This window comes from Lates calcarifer, linkage group LG8 (assembly GCF_001640805.2).
Source record: "Lates calcarifer isolate ASB-BC8 linkage group LG8, TLL_Latcal_v3, whole genome shotgun sequence".
Lineage (NCBI taxonomy): Eukaryota > Metazoa > Chordata > Actinopteri > Centropomidae > Lates > Lates calcarifer.
In genome coordinates this window covers 13,131,932-13,151,872 of record NC_066840.1, presented here as the reverse complement: position 1 = coordinate 13,151,872, position 19,941 = coordinate 13,131,932, and the positions used below count along the sequence as shown (strand labels likewise).

At 40.1% G+C, this 19,941-nt stretch overlaps 1 protein-coding gene across 2 annotated transcripts in view; it reads right to left on the bottom strand.

Annotated features, from left to right (window-relative positions):
• Positions 1–19,941, bottom strand: part of LOC108878368 (neuronal acetylcholine receptor subunit alpha-7) — a 35,069-nt gene that overhangs the window by 2,761 nt on the left and 12,367 nt on the right. For both annotated transcript variants that reach the window (XM_018668996.2, XM_018669009.2), the window contains exons 3-9: positions 18,096–18,235; positions 14,397–14,441; positions 13,113–13,222; positions 4,496–4,743; positions 3,210–3,404; positions 2,420–2,506; positions 45–154 (exon numbers count right to left, since the gene is read on the bottom strand). In XM_018668996.2, the coding sequence (XP_018524512.1) occupies positions 45–154; positions 2,420–2,506; positions 3,210–3,404; positions 4,496–4,743; positions 13,113–13,222; positions 14,397–14,441; positions 18,096–18,235 (935 nt within the window). The remainder of the gene's footprint in view (positions 1–44; positions 155–2,419; positions 2,507–3,209; positions 3,405–4,495; positions 4,744–13,112; positions 13,223–14,396; positions 14,442–18,095; positions 18,236–19,941) is intronic.

Genomic DNA, 19,941 nt, shown 5'->3' with positions numbered 1-19,941 from the left:
TTTGTGCTGAATGTTTTCTGATTAAATCAGTTTCAGTCACTCACCCACTTGGGCATCTTGCCTCCCTGAGGGTCATGATGGTGAAACTGCAGGACTATAACAGTCACCACCACAGACATTCCCACTATCATCATAGTGCTGGCAAAGTACTGGGCTGCCGGGTGCACAAAAAACATCACCATGCTTTTACTTTTATGCTTAGATGCAAATAAGGTCAAGCATTAGTTGAATGTTTTTCTTGTTTCAACCACCACCCTCCACCTTCGCCCCTTGGTCACATTTAATAAACATGTACAAACAGGTAAAGAATTAAGCTTGAATTAAGTCTGAAAAATAGGTTGATTTCACACTCGAACATGAAAGGAAAGCAAGTCTGATCAATCTGTGCAATAGGATACATTGCCGAGGGGAAAAGATGCACACTTGAACTCAGATGGGGGAAAAATAAAATCTGTGCAAAAATCGTGACAAAACAGAGAAAGGGGGTAAACAAACCCAAAAAACAGTAAAGGAAAGAGAGATTAGTGCTGGTTCTGGAGGGACGCGTTCACCCACATCAGGGAACAGTAGGGGAGCACTAGCTGAACACTGTGCTCTCTCCCTTAATGTACAAAACACACACACACACAACACACACACACACACACACACACACACACACATACACACACACACACACACACACAAGGCATGTCTGAGGGCCTGCCCTCCTTTCTCTTGTTCGCAAGTGACTGTGAACAAACAAAATCCAACAGCTAAATACAACTATAGTTACTGCAGTGACAGCAAAAGTCAAACTGTCACCTCATGACCTCATGAGGTCAGGGATTATGACCTTATTTGTCAGGTCTTCAAAATAAAGATGGAAGGAAAAAGGGAGGGAGTTTAACCAAGAGAAGAGGGTTAAAGAAGGTGCAGAGGATAATAAAACAAAGAGATGAGGGAAGAAATAAGAGCCAGGACATTGAAAATGGTGTTAAAGGATGCGTTTATGAGAGTTGGAAGGACATTTGCTACGTCCTGACTGCTTTATGGTCAATCACTAATGACTTTGGCTTTCTTTATGGACACAGTACCAGAAGAAGACTGTCTGATGTGTAATAACTCAAAAATAATCGTGAGACCTTCAGTCGTGAACCACATTGTTGTTCATGGCTGAACTTACTAAATTAAAAATAAATTAGAACTGAATTAAAATGAACTGAGCCAAATGGTCTCGAACCAGATAAGTCTAACTAAATTAACTAAAATGAAATGAGCACAGTTAGTTTATCAGGTGATTGGGGACTGATGATAAAAGACATATGGCCTGACAGCCTGGCAGCAGTGTTGAACACTTGCTTTATATATTTACAGTCAGGTTCAAGCAGCTACAATAACTCATATTCACATGCAGCCACTGTGTTGTAAAGGGACATGAGTCATTTTAACAAGGCTGCTTAAAGTGTCCCAGGTGGCCTTGTGTTAAGGTCATGGAGAGTAAAAAAAAAAAAAAGAACTGATTAATCGCTCTATTGATGTCACATTTATCAAGCTTTTCTCAGTGAGGGCAGTTAGTGGTAATCACGTTCAGCATGGCCAAACACTACCTATATCAATACACTCATATAATCTACAGTTGCTATGTACACTATATTTCACTCTGACCCCTTGGAAATGGTATGACAAATAACAAACATGACTGCAGTTATAATTCAAAACATGTAGGCTTGTTCTCTCACCTGGTGAACTCTCGCTGACAGCAGCTGATTTAAGGAGTGTTAACCCTCCTAACATGTCTGCCCCTTCACTTCGCCACAAAGCTTTTGAAGTCTTTCTCTCTGAGGTTAGTCATCCCTTCCCTTCTGTCTTGCCCCCTTCATCCATTATTTCTTCTCCTATCCTCCTTTCCTTTCCTGCCTCCCCACTGGAGAATCAGACATTTCACAGCCTATTAAAGGTGCCGACAGCTTTAGCTCTGGACACCCAATTTACCCCATCTACCTTCCAGGGGTACTGAGAATGATGTATAGACACCCTCAGGCTACTCAAACCTGAGCCCAGACAGAGACAAAGAGACCATATGCAGTATATATGGAGATAAGGCCTACATTGGAAACACTCAATGCATTTTTATAAACCTGGTGTTTACTGGAAATGTAGGAAATATTCAAAGGGACAGTCAAATTGTCACTGTAAAGTGGCCAGTAATGTCTCTGTGTTGATAGACTAAATCAATATTGCATTCACTTTTACTGGTTTCAAAGGGATCTTTTCTCTTCTCTTTCATGAAGTTTTTTTTTTTTTAAGATGCAATCATGTACAAACAATGACGTATTGCTTCTGTTCAAAAATGTAGTCTGTCTAGAACTTTTTTCCATCTGTAACTTTGGCTTCCGAATATTACATATACTCACACAGACATATAAATATAACCCACCAATGAGAGGAACAGAGTCGGATGTGGCAGGCATGATCTCCGCCACCAGAAGCATGAAGACGGTTAGCGAAAGCAGCACAGTGATGCCTTGAGGTAGATATTGAGAGAGAGAGACACACACAGGGAGAGGGAGAGAGAGAGAGAGAGACAGAGCATGAACATATACATAATGATGTGATCAAGGTCACCAGTGTGTGAAATTATTCCTGTAATTACTTATGTATGTAATCAGTTATGATCTCATGACTACAACCATTTGTCACATGGTGGCTCATCTGACATGTCCAAGGTAGGCTCCAGAAATTCTAAACACTCTGACTTTGTAACTGGTGGCTGCTCATCCACAGACAGCTATTCATCAAAAGTCACTGGCAATGATAGAATTCCAAAATAGATCCAGTGGCGATGCTCTTATTTTGAAATTCAATTATTCTGATGTGATTTAGTATGCGTGTATTCATGGCTTGCTATATGATTCATAAGGATGCGTTTGTGGACAAATATGCAGGAACACACATGAGAGTGTGCTGTAAAGTGTTAAAGTTGTGACTGTATTTGTTTGAGCTTGAGCACCTTCAAGCTAATCTTTGTATATTACTTTCTTAACTTTCCAGATGAACTGTATTTAAAAAATGTGTAAAATCTTCTTTCCTTTTTTAATCATGACCAAGAGACATATGAATGGCATTTTACAGTGTAGTAAACTTAGTAGTAAGCTTATATCAGCCAATATATTGGTCTAGCTCTACAAAGGGTGTGTGTGTTTGTGTGTTCAGCATCCCCCTCTCACCCAGAGAAATCTTTTCCCCTGAGTCTGCAGGTAGCAGGAAGACCAGCAGGGCTAAGCCAGAGATCAGTACACAGGGAATAAGGAGATTGAGCCCATAATACAGAGTCCTGCGGCGCATGGTGACTGTAAACGTCACATCAGGGTAGGGCTCCTTACAGCACTCGTAGTACAGCTCATTACGCTTAGCTGGCACACCTGTGGGAGAGGAGAAAACATACAGGCATGTTTCTGTGAGAAGAAGTTGTAATTCAATTAAAAGATTTAAACAGCTGTTATAATGTAAGTAAACCAGAAAACCAGCAGACCAGTAACTGTATTTAACAACTGTAATGATTCCATCTATCCATGTATTAATCCATCTGGATGAATAGATTGAAATAAAGACAGAAAAGATGGGTCTAAGTATTTCATGGACATGGAGTCCAGAATTCACACCAACTGAATATTATGTCTTTGACCCTGAACATGTTCCACTGAAGTGGATCCAAGTCAGCCCAGGCTTTGAACAAGAAAACAGGGGACAAACCAGCTGAACCATTTTAGATTTTTGGTAGTTCAACTGTCTCACCTTGAACTCTAACTCTAGGGATGTAGAGTGCTCCACTCGCATATGGCCTGGCTGCACGCCTGCCGATGTGTCAAACATTCCTATTGCATGCCATCTGGTGCTGTCTGACACCCATTTCCAGCTAACCGTCACCCCAGGGGCGCAGGCACTGGGATCTGCTGTTACTCCAGCTGGAAACACCCCGCTTGGGAGGTCTTCCAAAAACCCTCCGCTTTCCAGTTCATCCAGCTACAACCATCCAAATGATTTCCCACAGTGAAAACCATTTATATGGTTGGAACAGTGATTCATTGGTCACCATTTTCAACACAAGACCTGACTCCAGTATAATGAGAGGGGAACACAAAAGGCATATGTACAGCATTTGTAACCATTTTACTCAACAGCTTTTAAAACTCCATCTTGGACAGTGTTCCCTGGATATATTAACTATGTCAAATATTTTAAAATCAAAGAAAATATTAATTTAAGGAGACAGGTGATGTAGTTTTTACTGCACAGACGGAGTACGGCAGGAGTTGTTGTGCTGTAGTTTTATACCCCCTAAAGTAATTGTTTTCAAAGTTTATTTTCATCTCATCTCAGGACTCAGCTGGAAAAATCTCATGAGTTGTTGGGAGAAAAGAAAATATGCACTGAATTACACAATCACACTGGATTCTCAAATGTAGCCGTCTATTCTGACAGCATACACAAACCATACAGTGGGTTCTCTTACCCACAAGGTCCCACTCCCCGTTGGGTATGTAGGTGGATGTGTCCACATCCAGCATCTGGAGGTCCAGCAGCCAGCCGTTGTGCGTCCAGGAGCCAAACTTTAAGTCGCACTTCTGAACGTCGAAGGGGAACCAACGCACGTCGATGTAGCAGGTGCTCTTCAAGATGCCAGGGGGGATATACTGGCAGTAACCTGATGCATTCACCAGTACGTTTGTGTGAAAGGTGGCGTCGAACCGCTCGTCCGCACTGGGGAAAGAGTGACAGAGAGTCATGTGTCTGTGTGTGCATCATTAGAACATTTAATAATCTGCCTGTGAGCTAAAAGTCTATTTTGCGCCATGTTGCTGCTAATTTTATTGCCTTTTTAACCGTTTCTGACATCATGCTCAGGCACCTACCTAATTACTCTGAAATGAGTTTTGTCAATTTGTATTATCACAGAGAGATGAATACTCATAATAAAATAACCTTCTGGATGAATGTAGACAGTGATGGAATAGATCACAATTTTACTATGATTAAGTTTGGTTAAGACAAATCAAGGAGTAAGAAAGGGAGGGTTAGAGGGGAGGACATTCATTTTAGGAAACTGTTTTTATATAATTTGTTTTTGTAACAGAAGTCAGCCCATTATTTAAACCCATGTATTCACTGTTGTCAGTGTGTATTAGTGTACCTGTGCAGTGAACAGTGAGCAGTGAATTGATGTATCTACCCCACCACCTGCGGAGCAACCAGCCCGCTGCTCAGCTCCTCCACCCACCATACACACAAGTGAAATCCAGGGTGCAGTAAAATTAAATATTCACTTCCACTTCCATGCCAAATATGAAGTAATAGGAACCAAATCAGTGACATGAGAAAACACCACAGATGCCTCCTTCAAGGCTCTGCAACTCACAACCTGCTGGGATGATGTATGTGCAGCCACGGATACGTTTCATATAAGTAAAGTTTCAAATGTATTAAGTTTGAGATGGATGAGGCTTCACTTGCCAAACTCTTACACTGCGCCAAAAGTCAATGAACTAATTGAGCAAAGTAGAATCTGTAGAGTCTAGGAGTAGCAAACACTGCCTATGGGGCAATACAGTAAAGAAAGTGCCTAGAAACCTGACCTTAGATCCACTTCAGCTCCGGCACTCCACTTGAACTCTAATTAAGTATTAAAGAGCAGCTCCTCTGGTGTCGATGAGAGTGTGAACCCTTGAATATAATGCCAGAGGCGAAGTCTGAACTTTTAGAGCAGTGTCTTCTGTTTTGTTTCCTTGTGCAGCATGTGTCCAAAATTCTGTTCTTAGACTAACCGATTCTCCACTGTAGCAGCTGGAAGAAAGTATCTTCATGTCTTTTTCTATTTCTATTTCTTATTTTACTCCCCTTACTGAGTCTGTAGGGGTAATATTAGGGCAGTTGAAGACAAGATTAGTAGTCAACTTTAACCAGTCAATATTATGAATTTGTTTTGGATTATCCCTTTTCCTCTCACAGAGAAACTAATGTTACTTAATTGAATGTCTTAGTTCAATTATTTGGATTTACATGCCTTCATTTGCAGTTACATAACCACTTTCTTTTTATCTATTTTGATTATCAGACAGTGGCTTTTATATTTTCTGTCAGCAATTTTTCAGAGTTCAGTAACAGTAGATGTTTTCTCACTTATTGACTACATGGAGATACATGGAGATAACTGAATAAAAATCTCCACAGGTCAGTCATATATGAACATGTATCATTCAGGGAAGCCATCTTTGGCTTTTGAAAAATTCACCACCACCAAAAATATTACACAGTGGTGTGCTGTTAGGGCCAGCATGGCCTTTTCTGCTGGCCCAAACACTGTCACAGTCACTGAATTATATTTTTATATATGTTTTTTTCCATTAATACAATATGTATTAAATTGTTCCCAGTAGTCTATTCTCTCTATCTCTTAACTTCCCTCTTGGTTCTGCTGCTTCCAATACAGTCTCTTCATGTTAGTCCTTTTATCCAATCAGATTTCAGCCCTCTACCTTGAGGTCTTCAGAATCAACAGCACTGGCCCCTGTAATATAAATAAATGGCGATGAAACTGTAATCTTGCAGATTCTTTAACCTATCAGTTGATGAGAGTAGGGGCCGCCTAGCAGGCCGACCCTGATGTCAGCATTTTCATGTCATTTGATTGGATGGTCGAAGAGCGCACTGGTCAGAGCTAGCAAACTGCATCTATAGCTACTAGCACAGCAGGGTGGAGGGTCCTTTTTTAAACTCTATGAATATCACGTAAATTTAAATATATGGAAGCAACAAATCAGCAGCCTTTAATCCATTTCCCTTCATATTATTGTCATAAGTATGGTCACAGTTGAATGTTAATATCATCCTCTCAAGGCTGCTGTAGCTGATTAATGTGTATCGTATAGAGGGAACCACTGACACTGAGGAAACTGTAGAAACCTAATACTATATAATAATAATCAAGCAGGGAAATGATTATGCGACTCAAGACGCATTCCTATCAGCCCAATCCAATTTCACATTTTAGGCCGTATAAAAGCCCTGTGCAGAGCTGACAGTCCTTTTCACTTTCAAAGTCCACACCAGCTTTCAACCAGCACACTGAACTCTACATACATATAAAGGATAAAAGCCTGCACAATACACCTGCACATGCACACACAATCAACACATACACACACACACACACACACACACACACACACACACACACACAATGCATTCCCCTGTGAGACAGATACCATCAGTGTGTCTGAAACATCTTGGGGCCTCATTGAGCCCCAACAAAAGAACGTGCGCTGCATCTTAACAGAACTTGTAGATGGACCCATTTTATTTATCCCCGCCTTTGCTCAGATTGAGTGATTTACCTTTTTCAGGGGGGTTAAGTGACAGTTAAGTGTAATTTATTTCTCTGCTGTGAGTGTTGCTATCAGCTGTGGCTCCAGGTGCCAGGGTGGGGTGGGGTGGGGGTTGGCCGAGGCGGAGCAATGCGCTGAATTATTCAAGCTTTGGCCTCACTTTATCTGGCGGTGTGCGCTTTCCTGCAATCTGCGCTTACACACATCACAGCAGAGAATTTTCTGAAGAATATGTGTGCGTGTGTGTTCAAGAGTACAAACTGTACAAGTTATGCACATGTACAGAACAGAAGAGAGTGTAAGACTTAGTTAAAGTTGTTGCCTAACAAAGAAAAATTAGAGCACATAAAGTCAGTTGTAATGCACCGTTTAAACATTAAAATGTGCAGATGAGACAAGTTCCAAAGGAAATCAGTCTCAACATAATTTACTTTATCATAGCTTGCATCAAAATCTAAATGTACAGAAAACAATTGTCTCATATAATAAGGAGATTTGATTATGTTACTGTTCAGTTAAAACATTTGAAGATTTTCAAACAAAAAAACACAGGAATAAAGGACGTTTTGCAATGTACACATTTCAATTCTTAAACATGCATACAGCTGGGCATGTGATAGCCCTGAGAGAATGGGAAGTGGTCATTTTTGTACAGAGCACCCACCCACACACACACACACACACACACACACACACACAGAGGAGATAGAGCACTTTTGACATGTGAGAGTGGGGCAAGGTGGAAACAGACACTGACAGACAGTGACAATGGTGGCAGTGACAGGTTCCTGCACCATGGGACATGAGTCACCAAGTTTTCTTCTCACTCACTCAACACCTGCTGCTGCCCTCACACCAGTGTGCACGCACGTGCACACACACACAAACACACACCAATGGCAAAAAGAGGAAAGTCAGATAGCGTATCCTCTATCTGAGACTGAGCAAGAGCCAGACTAAGCAAGAACAGGTAATATCACAATATTATGTACCTTAAAAGTCAACATTAATACTTAAAAGATGCCCACTATCAGGTTATACAGACTGAAAGAGCAACAATGAGTACTACAGAGTATTTTTCCTATTAGCTTCAACATTATTTCTTCGCAAACATTTTTTTATAAATTTGTTAAAACAAAAATATAATACTAACAGAGAACAAAATAATGTGTATTGCATTGTTGGAGAACAACCAACACCTTCCCTGAAGCTTTTTTCCCTGAAGCTTTCAGAGAGGCGAGCTACACAGGGTCAGCACAGAGACCTACCTATCAATGTAGATTATGTCATATCTCAGGAATAAAACAGTCAACTTAAGAGCCTCAGGGGGTCCTGACATTAGGCATTCTGTCTGACAGCCCTTAAGACTCTGTGGTTAACTAGCTGGACAATGAAGCTGCAGGCAAGATGTATAGTATTTCTGTAATTTACAGTGGGATGTACTATATTTATTCCAGGGGAGTAGAGGCAGGGAGCGTATACACAAGTAAGGAAAGAAGGAGCAGAAGGCTTGGAATCATTAAGTTGGGGGTAATGACTTGTTACATAATTTGTTGTAAGTGTAAATACCTCTTTCTTTTTTGTGAAAAACTCCAGCATCTAAACTAGTGTTATGTTGCTAACCAAAACTGCATATTAATTGTTTTTTATTGTTCAAACCTGCAAATTCTTTTGTTAATCATTATGTGATCAGCTTTCTTAATCTGTTTCCAATTCAGGCTGAGTTCTAAATCCACAGAAAAACGTTACTGTCACATCTCGTCATGGGGTCTTTGTAAGGCTTGTCATGCACATCAGTCCTACAGACAGTGTATATTTTCTTTTATCTCCAGAGCACTTATTCATTTAAGTGATCAAAGAAAAGTCATCAAATCCGCCCATCCGTCCATTCATCCAACCGTCCATCCTTTAAAAAAAAAACAAAAAAACCTCCAAGTATCCATTTATCCGATTAATTCCCCCTCCATCTCTGTGGCCTGTCGCAATGCTTTGTCTATGTTGTACATCTATTTTCCCTGCTGGCAGAATTAGGATTCAGTCTGTGGTTTACCTGAGCTGGACGTCCTTCATGTGCCTCATCGATCCCCAGTCAAGTGAGACCATTGACTTTTCCCCTCTAATGAGAGAGGAGGTCAACGGCTTGCAAAGCTGTTTCACATCTGGATATTCTTTATCCAAACACAATCACACACACACACACACACACACACACAAACACGCCTAGTCATGCTCAGCTGACACACACAAACATACATTAAGCATCATGCAATCATACACTTTACAGGCACACAGCCGGAGCCAGACCAAGTTTACATCTTGTTCTCTTCAATGAAGTGAGAGTTTAGAAGTAGAGAGTGCATTTGTTCTTTTGTCATAACCTTATTTTGAATCTCAATATCTCAAATATCTGCAATAAAAAAGATTCAGATTTCACGACTTGAGTTTAAAAAAAAAACAAAAAAAAAACAACAACTTGAAAAAAATGGATTGGATGATATCAGCTGTCAATCTCAGTACTGTGAATAACAAAATAATCTCCCCAGGCAGTATGAATGGACATGGTCTGGATGGAAAATCCATGACTCACAGTATAGATTATCCATGCGTGAAACATCACTGTGAGACAGTGTAAGTCAATGTGAACACAATAATCTGGAAGTATGAAAAGCAATAGGAGAGAGATATGAGAGATTTCACACTGGGATAATATGAGCTCAATGACTCATCACAGACAATATCAGATTTATTTATTTTTTTTAAATCTCACTCTTCTCTCCTTTGAATACACTCCATATTGAGATAGCATCTGACCTCAGCACTCCTAAACATCATTAACTTCATATTAAGACAATAGAAATGAATGAATGGATTTATGGCGAGCGCTTGTCTGAGCAGCATGCTAATAGGAGTGAATGCATCCGCCATTCAACACAGTAAGACTAGCGTGTTATTGGCTGTGCACTGATGGCCCACTGTAATGGCGTGTGCTGTGCCATTAATGTGTGTACCTGTGAGATGTGTGTGTATGTGGTGTGCTGATGAAGAGTATACTGCCTGCACAGATTTATCTGATGTTTTGTGTTTGTAGCTTGTGTGTCCGTGTGCACAGGTATTAACTGTGTATTAGTGAGATGAGAACTTAAAGTTGTTTTGGGTAATTAGTTTCAGCATGCGTGTGTGTGTGTGTGTGTGTTTCCAGCAGCGATCCATATTATTGCTGAAAACGGTAAATTTTCATTTCTTCTCAGGGGAAATGTAAACCTTCTGGTTCGGCCGTAAAGTGAATTTTCCCCTTCAGCTTCACATTACTGTTCCTCTCTGCCAACTTCATCGAGGTCTTAGGCTGAAATCCAGCAACATCAACACTGTTTTTTTCAATTAAGTGAAACAGAAATATATGGCTGCTCTCAACAGGTTCCTGTTAATGTTTTTTGTTTTTTCCTAAAAGTTACATTCATATACAAGTAATCTGCATTTGGACTGAGCAAACATCTTTACTGAAACTGTTTGCTGTTTCATGTGGTCTGCTGACTGGCCCTACCTCTTTGGTCCACAGTGAAATATCTCAGATGCTTTTCAGTGGATTGCCTCAGTATTTGGCACAGATATTCATGCTGGACAGAGGATGAATCCTAATGATGAGTACATAATATTATCCAGATATTCATGGTTCCCTTCAGGATGAACTGTAATAGTTTTAATGATCACCCAAGTGAAAGACCTGCAAAACTAATGACATTCCCATCAACTGTATTTTGTGCCAATTACCAAATGTAAACATGCTAATGCACTAAAATAAGATGGTGAATGTAGAAAACACTGCACCTTCGAAACATCAGCATGTTGGCACTGTGATTGTGAATATGTTAGCATGCCAATGTTAGCATTTAGCTAAAAGCACCACTGTGCTGGAGTACAGCTTCACAGGTCTGTGACTGGCTCTTATTTCAGTATTTAATCAAAACAACAAATTACTACCTTAACCAAAATCTAACAACACACTGAATGCAGCACACAACCCCCGGTCAATCTGGTGTCAAAGCTCTCTGCTTTGTACACCCAACCTTCCACCATGACCTCCACCCTATGCATTCTGTGCAGTATACACTCCCTGGATCAGATAAAACATTACAGGTGAACTTAATCAAAGCAGCACTTATTTTTCCTCTAACCCAACAATTGGCAAAACAAATTAATAACACCTAATGGGTTTTTTTAGAGGGGAGAGGTGTCTTCATGCATGAACAGATTTTGAGCAGGTGTCAGAGTAACGCGCAGCACAGGAGAAGCCATTCGAGAAACGAGCAAGAGATAAATAGATAGACAGAGAGAAGAGGGAGAGAGTAACATGCTGACACCTTGACAGACAGAGACAGGTAGATGGGATGATTTATAAAGAGGAGTCAGTGAAGGCTGGGAACGATAAAATATGGCGAGAAAGAGTTGATTGAATAGAGTGAATTATAGTGAGACAGTGAGTTATGAAAGAGAGACAGCGGGAGACACAAATAGAATGAGATGAGAGGAGAGATGGTGAGGCAGGATGGATGATGGAGGGAGAGAGGGAGGAGTGGAGGCAGAGGGTAAAAGGCAGAGATGGGGAAAGACAGGGGTGAGAGCAAAGGGATTAGGGTGGGTAATCCTGGCAGGTCTAAAAGCTGAGCTTTTAAAATTTGGGTTAATACCCGAAACCTTTTGTTTTGTCCTTGTGTTCCCGCAATGTGTGTGTTTGTGTTTTTTGTGTTTTTAGTGTGTGTATTTGGGGGGGTGGGGGGTGGGGGGGCATAGGCATGAAGAAAAACATCTGAGGTTCCTCTCTCCATCGATTCAACAACATCAGTAAAGACAAACTGCATAGCTGCCTCTGTCTCTCTTAGCCTCACTTTATGTGTTCAAATCTATCTGCACACATTCTGTGTCATTGTCTCTCTCGACTAAATCTGTCCATCTCTCCATCTTCCTCTCCCCTCAGTCTCAAATCCGATCATCTGTCTCTCACTCAAGCATGCAAACGCTCTGCAATGAGTTGTTTTGCAGAGAAACAACTGGCCTATATTTCTAATTGACTTGAGAAAATTCATGCACAGAAGCGTGAAGAACGGTGGATAAGCAAACAGCACAAGCCTGACCTGAATCACTAAATCCAATGAGCTTCCTCAACCTCATTTATAAAAATAAGGACTCTGACCTCTGCTCTAATGTCTTCTTCATGTGTAAAAGAACCCACACTTTTTGTCTTAATGCAATGAAAAATGACCTGCTGCATTCTGATATCGGACAGTGGATGATGACAGGAGTGTAAAGTCACTTCTAAAAAAATTAATTGTCGGTTAAATGAGGAGTTTAAATATATTTTTTCTAGTTCTTCCACTGGAGTAAATTTCCATCAATGAGGAAGTTACAGTAACTGGATGCAGTAAAGTTTTTGAAATGATCTGTTTCATCCTGTTCCCTGTGTGACTGTGGTTGTGTTTGATTGGGTGTCATTGTTTATCACATTGGCTTAAAGTAACGCTGCTCCTGCTATGGTTTGTGGAGATTAAAGACAGAATTGAATATAATAGCAGCATATCAGAGGGATTAGAGTCATGTAAAAAAAAAACAAGAAAACATGCCGTCTCTGGCAGGTGTATTTATCAGCAACAGAGGACTGACAATGTCAGATTACAAGACCTCGGAAAATAGAGGACAACATTTAAAAAGAAAAGTTAAGTAAGGCCGTGATGAGTGGCAGCAGGCAGCTCTAACCTGTTGTAAAGGAGGATGTCAGGGGTCCAGATCTGGTCTGAGGGGAATCGCAGGTTCTGGACGCCGGGGTAGTTTTCTGGATTCCAGCTCAGGTAGATATCTGTCCAGTACTGAGACAAGAAGAGAGACTTTCACTAAAAGACTTTGAGATGATGTTAAATTTTTTACAATGAGTGCAATAACTCTCATGCTCTGTAACAACCCATAATGTCTGATGGCTAGCTGAACTAATCTAATTGAAGTTTTACAAGAAAATGGAACATTGAATAGAAATAAGAAGGGCTGTATCTTGCCAAGAAGAAAATGAAAATGGAGTGGTAAAATTGTTCCTGCAGTATTACTGTTGTCTGAAATTAAACAGCAATTCTGAAATCACCAGAGAAAGAAACTAAGGTTATTCCTGAAAACATGTTTCTAACAATGTAGGCAAACTCTTCAAAAACAGCTTCAAAAACAGAACAGTCTTTAACTACTTTCATCCAATTCGCTACGTTCAGTGCTGCTGTGGATTTCACGTATGCACTCTCTTCTTTAAACTGCTCCAACTAACACAGCCACAGGTGAGAGTTTTCTTTTGAATCCTGGACAGAAACAACTTAAAAATGGCAACACTATAGAATAACAAGACACAGCTGGTTCTTCTCTCTGGTTCTTGAAATTTGTGTCTTATTTTAAAACCCTATAATTGATGCATGTTTAAATGTGGCTTGAGGCTATGGATCTGTCTGTGTTTCGCCCTTTGGCATTAAAGTCCACAGCCACTTCATATGCTGCACTCTTCCTCCCTCTTCCTCCTCCTCTCGTTATCACACTTTCTGCTTGAAGTGATGTTTTCTTGAGGATGCTGAACATTGAACATGTACACACAAAACCACTGCCTCTCTCTCTCTCTCACACACACACACATAGAGTGAGCAACAACTGTTAGCTTGAGTTTCGGTATTGAAAATTATTGTAGATTACTTGAAAATAATTGGATGGATGAGCTAACACTTATTAATGCGAACTGGATATACAATAAATATTATATTACATTATATTAAATTATATCATAGTGTGTTTAGAGTGTGAGCAAGTACAAATAATTAATCCAAGAAATAAATTGTATCTCTTGATGTGCACAGTTAAAATCCATTATCACCAACAAGTACTTAATGTAGTGGCACCGGTAATTTGAGAAACACAGTCGCAGTGTCTTTAGAAGTTAACTGCGTAACAAAATTGTAAATATAATTAAAGCACATTAAATTGGTGATAATGTGCCCTTTTCAGACTTTGACTCACCAGCTGCAGCCAAGCATTGGTCATCAGCACTTGGTTCTTCTCATCCTGAGGACAGACACAGGAAAAAAAAAGGAAACGAGAGTTTTTCTTTTGTATAAGAGAACCAAACCAGGACGATCCATATTTAATATAGTGGAAAAAAAGCTTTATCATCTGCAAGTCAGGTTGTTTTGCATATCTAAAGAAGAACAAACCAGGCTATGCAAAACTGTGAAAATTGTGTGAAAACTGGTTTTATGTAAGTGTAGTTTTGTAGAACAGTTTAACATCAGAGCCATCTAACAAATTACACAGTGTGGTATATTAGATGGTGATGTTGACGTGAAGATGATGAAGAGAAGATCTCCGCTGACACTGACTTACTTGTATATAGAAGTTTATTACAAAGTAGTTCAGCATCGGACAAGCACTGCAGTAGCCTGTGAGAGGATCCGAGCCAATATGGATCTCTCTGCTTAACAGCTCTAAACACCAGTATATATACATTGGCTGTTTACATGGTCCATAGGAAACCTTATTTAACCTTATTTAACGACTTCAAAAGAAAGAAGATAAGGGAGAGAAAACCCTCACCTTTAACCCTACTAGTTTAGGTTCCACATTCTTGACTCTTATCCTAAACATGAACCCCAAAAGTTAACATACATAGAATTTCATTCTTAAGAGAGTAGAAACATATGTAGACCTTCAGACACTACAACAGCTTTTTACAGCAACTTAAATACTGTAGGTCCAAGTGGATTTAAACATTGGCATTGAACTGTAAAATACTAAGCTGACTCCAATAAAAAAACACAATGAGACAAATCGAATCATATTAATAGAAACAATTACAACAACTTTTCTCAACTCACCCCAGCTATTCTGTGGGAACAGAAAATATGTATAAAAATAGGTGGACAGACAAGTACTTAATAAGTAATATTAGAGCATTTCTTCTTATAAATATTCATTTTTGTCCAAAATATAGATAATAAAGCTAAAATAAATAAATCAATAAATGAAAACAGATTGTCTATGTCTTGTCCTAACCAAATAATGAACATTGAAAATGTTTTCAAGGTGTCCATATATCATTATGCTGCTCACATTCTAGCTATGAGATGAAATTAGCATTTCTGCAAGCATCAGAGTTTTTCTGCTCCGAGTGCAGAGTGGGAAAGTCAGAGCAGGAGTGCCGGCATGGATCCTTTGGTCAGGCAAAGAGGAGGATAAGACTGAATGGGATCAGAGAGGTTTCCCTTTTTCAACACACCAGCATCTGTTTATCCATTTATGTGCACCTCTCTCTGCTGCTGTTCTGAGCTGAAAATGTGGGCACATATGGCAAACTCTTCTATAATGTCTTTTCTGGAGGCAGATGACCCAGATGATGGAGCAAAAGTCACAGCTGAGAGTAATGATTGGAAATGAGTGTCTCCCCAGAGATTTCAAATCCCCCAGTGGTTTGTGTGTGTGGTTATGTGTTAGCAATTTGATGAAATGATGAAAATAGAGTTGTGGGTCATATAAAATTTATAACCTGAAAATATTAACTTCACTCACCTATTCAAGGTCAAAATGCCAGAACGCCTGCAGCATTATGTGCACAGTGAGCATGTACACAATATACACTCTGACAGACCTTACTTTTCTTATTTTATATTTATTCTAAATAATATATCTATATTTCAAAAAGTCAGTACTGTAACTCTGTGACCATTAAGCGTGACTAATCATCTCTGCATATCTGTTAACATTTATGTGATTAGCGCTGACAGGCTACTACTAAAATAATACTAGTACAAAACGACCCAAAACTGAAAAGGGTAACCACAGCATCTAGGGTAACAACAAAAAATTAAACTGAAAAAATCATTCATGCAATCACCTCTGTACGTCATCAAATTAACGCAAAAATTTCCTATGACCTTGTGTTTATCTCCAATTTATGTGAACTGATTATCTTTGTCATTCTTTGTCTTTTATTACTAATTTGCTTTGCCACAGCAGTGTTCCCATGACAAAAGTGTACCAGCACATCTCTGGGTCTCAATTACTGCCACATAATTCGAATCTTGATACAAGGTATTCTCAGTTTATACATAAAAACCTTTCTATTTTTTGTGTCTTCATTTTGCTGATTTAAAAAGAAAGCGTTAACAACACAGTCATTCTAGAAGTTACTTGCTTTGAAACACTTACATGTATCCACTCCACAAATCTGATTTGCCCTTTAAGCATTTAAACTGCAGGATTGAAAACCACCTTCCAAACATTACTGCCTTCAAAGTGCCAGTGTGACAGTAAAATGACTCCCTACCATTTTTCAGGGGATATGCAGACGGCCTCTGCACCATCCTCCTCTCACAATATTATGGCCACATAACCACAGTGTGTAAATTTGGTTACTGGTCCAACTGACTCCATCAGAGGCTCTAGAGAATCGGAGTAAACATGCATCATTCCTCCACTGTCAGACAGACTACACAACAACAACTACCAGGAACAAGGACAAACAATCCTAAAATTGCCCTACTGTGAAAAGCATGAGGTCCTGTGGGAAGAACACAGCCACATACAAACTGGTGTATCTGCCTGTTCTGACAAATGAGAGCAGACATCTGGCTGGTAGTACTGTATGACGGACAAATGTTCACACAGCCTGTAAAGTGTCTCGCAGGTTTTAGGTCCGCTCTGGTGGTTAATGAGTCGAGGCTTCATTTGAAGGCCCACTGCTACTCTCAGAAGAATTTTTACAGTTTGAAAAGTCATTAAAGATAGACGACCTGGATTGATTTTTTGGGTCACAGGCTGAAGGACAGAGGGAGAAATGGTAATTTTTACAGATTGGGAACGTGTCAGGGGTGTCAAACTCAAATAGACATGAAAACACTGTCAGGACAGCAGCCCCTGAGGAAAGTTTGACACCTCTAATCTACAGTCTAGACAACACCAGAAAATGTGGATGGGGTAAGTAAATAAGCAAAGCTAGCCTGTACCTCAGCAACTGCTCTTGAGGAGCAAAATACTTAACCTCAAACTCTCTCAACAGAACTGCAGGAAGACTGGAACTGTGACAAAATATGAAATCATACAAAAGGAGGCAATAAATTAAGACCTACAAGGAGTAGGTAAGGTTGCAGACAATAATTGAAAGTCAAGCAACTAGCATTAAAGGAAAAAGTATGAAGATTTCAAAGTCCTTAAGAGTGTGTGTGCAAATGCATGTGTGGCATGAATTATTATGTGTCCAAGTCCAGAGGGTCTTTATGTAATAGAAGTCAAACAGCAGAAGTGCATTACTTCCACCAACATTTAACACTGTTTCATTAGCACGAACCTGCTGCTGGATCTGTCACTTAATTCCATGGGCACCCACAGCTTCAAACATACACACATCAGACTGACACACACACTCAGAAAATACACAAACAGCTCACCCACAAACAAAAAACAGACACATAGGCTGCTATGATATAAAACATAGTACAAGGGCATGGCTTCCTTTGCAGTCTGGGAATATTCCATTGTTCTTTAACCATTTCTATATTGAACAGCTAAATCCCACACACATTGTATTACACGCCCAACTTAACACAAACCACATATCCAGCCACCTACCTACACTCTACACCACCCCAAACATGACATCCAGCCACACACACACACACACACACACACACATACACACACATACAAGCAATACAAAAAACTCACCACATCTATGATCTGCAGCAGTGTGAGGCCCAGTTCCACCAAGATGGCTGCTGAGTCATTGACCACAGGTCTCTCCAGTCTGTTGTAGTTAGCCAGCAGCTCTTTGTACAGCCTCCTCTGGTGTTCCCCCTGCAGGGATCCTGGAGGAAAAACAGAAGCGAGAGAAAAGATGAATAAAAAGCATTATCTCTGCTAAAGGTTGTAAAAAACAAACAACATAAACATATTTGAGCATGGTAGTTCATGGTAACAGTGTGACAAAATAATGTCAACTCAAAGGTCCTGACTCTGATAAGGCTGACAAAGCTGCACACAGCAGCTTCCACATATTTCAGAGTTGAAGGTACAGCCCTCCAGTCACGACAGACAGTTTCTGAAGGTCACTCTTTGATTGATAGACACGGGGAGTACACTCTTTATTTTTTGCATTTTTAAACCATAAATCCAGTGCTGAGGCAACTGAATTTCAGAGAAGGTTTTTTTTTAAGGACAGAGTGTTTTGGCTTTGGCTGCCCCTTCCCTTGGAACATATTCTTGTATACCCAGACTGATTTCTAATCCAGAGAGTATCTTTAATGGTTTCCCTAACCTTTTACCCTTCCTGCTCTGGCAGTAGGCTGCAGCCAGATTATAATTTTCCTGGTGGAGTTTCAAACACCCTGCCATATACTGTACCTACTTAGTCCACACAGTTTGTTCCAAGATGTCCCTGATTCCTATACTGCATCCTGTAAACTTGCCTGTGGTATAAACAATGTATAAGAGGCAGGTCTGTTGCTGAGCTGAAAAGTTTTGATGAATAATGAATAAATAAGCACATGTGCTGACATATGCACATACATCAGTACACTGTACACACACATTCAGAGTGGCAGGACTGTGAGTTGGTGTAGTCTTAAGGTCCAGGGTGATTAGGATGATGTGTTTGTTGGCCCGACTCTCATCACCATTATTGATCCTCTCTACCTAACCTTCCACACACATTTAGCACCATCCATTTGTCCCAAAATAAAGGGAGACAGAGACACACAAACACTGCTTCACACTCACACACATACACAGTCTGACCACATTGTTAATGCCCTTGGAGTCACTGATCTCACTATGGTATAAGACTTCACTGTTAGTAGGTACTATATCTCAAGTATTAAATTTGTGCACACGGAGGTCAATACAGATGAATTACTTTTCAGGCTGCTACTGGATGTTGGCTACGATGACAAACATAACATTTCAGCAGTAAACCAAAGCTGAGCTGAGCATAAAGGCCTGCACTGTGAATATATTGTAGTCTGTTTATGGTCTAGTACATTTACCTATGCATACAGTGACTGTAGGACAAAAACAGGAGAAAAACTCCCTTCTTTTGAGCTTTTTAATGCAGTACATAAAGAATCTGTCACTGCAGGTAAAAAAAAACATGCTCAGCAGGTAACCCCAATGAACAGATAGTATAATGACTCCCTCATATAAAAATATAGTAGACAATCCATAGAGGATTCACAGAAGGGAAGTGAAACACAGAAAACAAAACTGACTGAAATGCAATGTGGATGAGAAACAAGGAGAGAGGATTACAGCCAAGGTGGGGAGCGAGCTCTACAGACATGGAAAAAGCTGCGAACAGGAGAGGAGTGTGCCTTCGCCCCGGCACAGTGCTGACTGGCCCATTAAGGCTGTAATAAGGAGAGTTACAGCAGGACTGAGCCTGAGGTCAGAGACAGAGGAGCTACAAGAAGCTGCTCAGCGCAGCAGAAACCTTTTCACTGCTCCTCAGGCAGCACACACACTCTGATTAATACATCAGACCGTATCCTCTGTATCTATGCATCTGTCTATCTAGACT